General features: G+C 37.1%; 1 protein-coding gene and 1 long non-coding RNA gene across 2 annotated transcripts in view; one reads left to right on the top strand and one right to left on the bottom strand.

Moving 5' to 3' along the window:
* The window catches only part of LOC111723286, a 226830-nt gene that overhangs the window by 56118 nt on the left and 169016 nt on the right, over positions 1–1696 (top strand). The gene's annotated exons all lie outside the window — the stretch shown is intronic.
* ADGRL4 (adhesion G protein-coupled receptor L4) overlaps positions 1–1696 on the bottom strand; it is an 89756-nt gene that overhangs the window by 41696 nt on the left and 46364 nt on the right. Inside the window, exon 3 of the mRNA XM_023509782.1 lies at positions 1494–1646. Within this exon, the coding sequence (XP_023365550.1) occupies positions 1494–1646 (153 nt within the window). The remainder of the gene's footprint in view (positions 1–1493; positions 1647–1696) is intronic.

Here is a 1696-nt window from a genome sequence, read left to right as displayed (position 1 = left end):
AAGAATACAGTCTGGAAGAGAACCAACAGCAGGGTGCTGTGAGTGTCCTGGGCAGAATCTTATCTATTCCTATTTCCTGAACATACTGTCATGCTATATTCCAATAAATATTTTTTCAGCAAACGTTAAAGAATCAGTCAACAGAATTAGTCTTATTTTCTCACATGTTAAGCATTTTATCTTAAACACGTGAGTCTGGAGTAGCCTTCGTGTCCCTTGGCAATACAATGAGGAGAATCAAACTTCTCTGTTTACACAGCAGAGTACATGTTGTGAACATGAGACTAATGCAAGATACACACGTTTCACGGGTCAATGTTCTTTGAACACTGTATCCTGACTTACTGTACATTGATCATGTGTCGCTGGGGAGCTAAGTGAAGGCGGTAGTGTGATCTGGATTCGCCAGAATAACTCTCTTTTATCTAACCATGTAAGGCAGAAGCAGCTCACGGTTCCTGTCTGTGTTGCAAACATGTTTCTAAATTCTACTCCCACAGATACCCTGGGCTATAGGATTAAATTCTCAGCCCAGGGTATATGTCGGAGTAGAATTTCATCTATTAATGTCATCAATTAACAATCACAATTAATTATACTAGTTACTGGTACATTAGATCCGCTGGTAGCAACTGCGATTAAGATACTTTAACATTTATTCTCAAAGCTAAAATCCTCAGCTGCAGAAAATTTGCTTCTGAAGTTGCTCAGGTTAAAGTTCCCAAATCTTTAGTTCTCACACTATAATTCAAATTCTATAGAATTGATAAATCATCTATATGACCAAATTAGAAGAGTATTTTAAAAAATCTTCTAGATATTCTTTTCAAACTCAGAATACATGAAAAATCACTTAGGGACTGAATTGAAATTAGTATCCTTACAAAGGACATTGCCGTGGATCTGGGATGATTTTCTACACGGGACTCCAGCATTCAGAAAAATTTAATGCAGCTCTGAAGAGTGACTAAGTTTCATCAAGGCAGAAGCAAAACCAGTCAGACAAATCTGTGGTAACTAATGACTGCTTGAAAAAACATGGAACCCATCACAGAGTACACACTGATAAAGCATCAATATCATGTGACATGAGTGACAATTTTCCTGAGTTAATATATTTTTCTTTTTGTTTTTGGCCGGGGCTGAGTTTGAACCTGCCACCTTCAGTATATAGGGCTGGCACTTTACTCCTTTGAGCCACAGGTGCGGCCCTGATATATTTTTCTTAAATATTACTATTTATTCTGTTGGTTACCACCACGCTAGACCTCATGGTTTCATGAAATGCTTTTTTTTTTTTTTCTATACAGCTAGTTGATTTTCTCAAAAGGATTTTTTTCCTTCTTTCCTTAGGTAAACATTCCATAGTAGTAGATCATACAAGGTTAGGGAACTAGATTGAAATTATGGAGTCTGGCAGAATTTGGTCCAAATATTATTCAGTCCCTGGAGGTACCAGGTAATAACATTTCAACGTAGATAACTGAACTTACCTATGCAGATGGTTCCATCATTCGTGATGAATCTGTCCTGGTTACTGCTGGATCTGAAACCAGGGGCACACATACAATAGTAACTTCCCTCGGTATTAGTGCAATTAGCGTTTTCACCACAGGACTGGGTTAAATTCCCACATTCATTATCATCTGTGGACAAATCAATTGCAAATATTATTTTTATAATAATAAAAAGCTGA

Source organism: Otolemur garnettii, unplaced genomic scaffold (assembly GCF_000181295.1).
Source record: "Otolemur garnettii isolate 467f Iridium unplaced genomic scaffold, OtoGar3 scaffold00010, whole genome shotgun sequence".
Taxonomy (NCBI): Eukaryota; Metazoa; Chordata; class Mammalia; order Primates; family Galagidae; genus Otolemur; species Otolemur garnettii.
The sequence above is the reverse complement of the archived record's forward strand: the minus strand, read 5'-3'. Positions and strand labels throughout refer to the sequence as shown.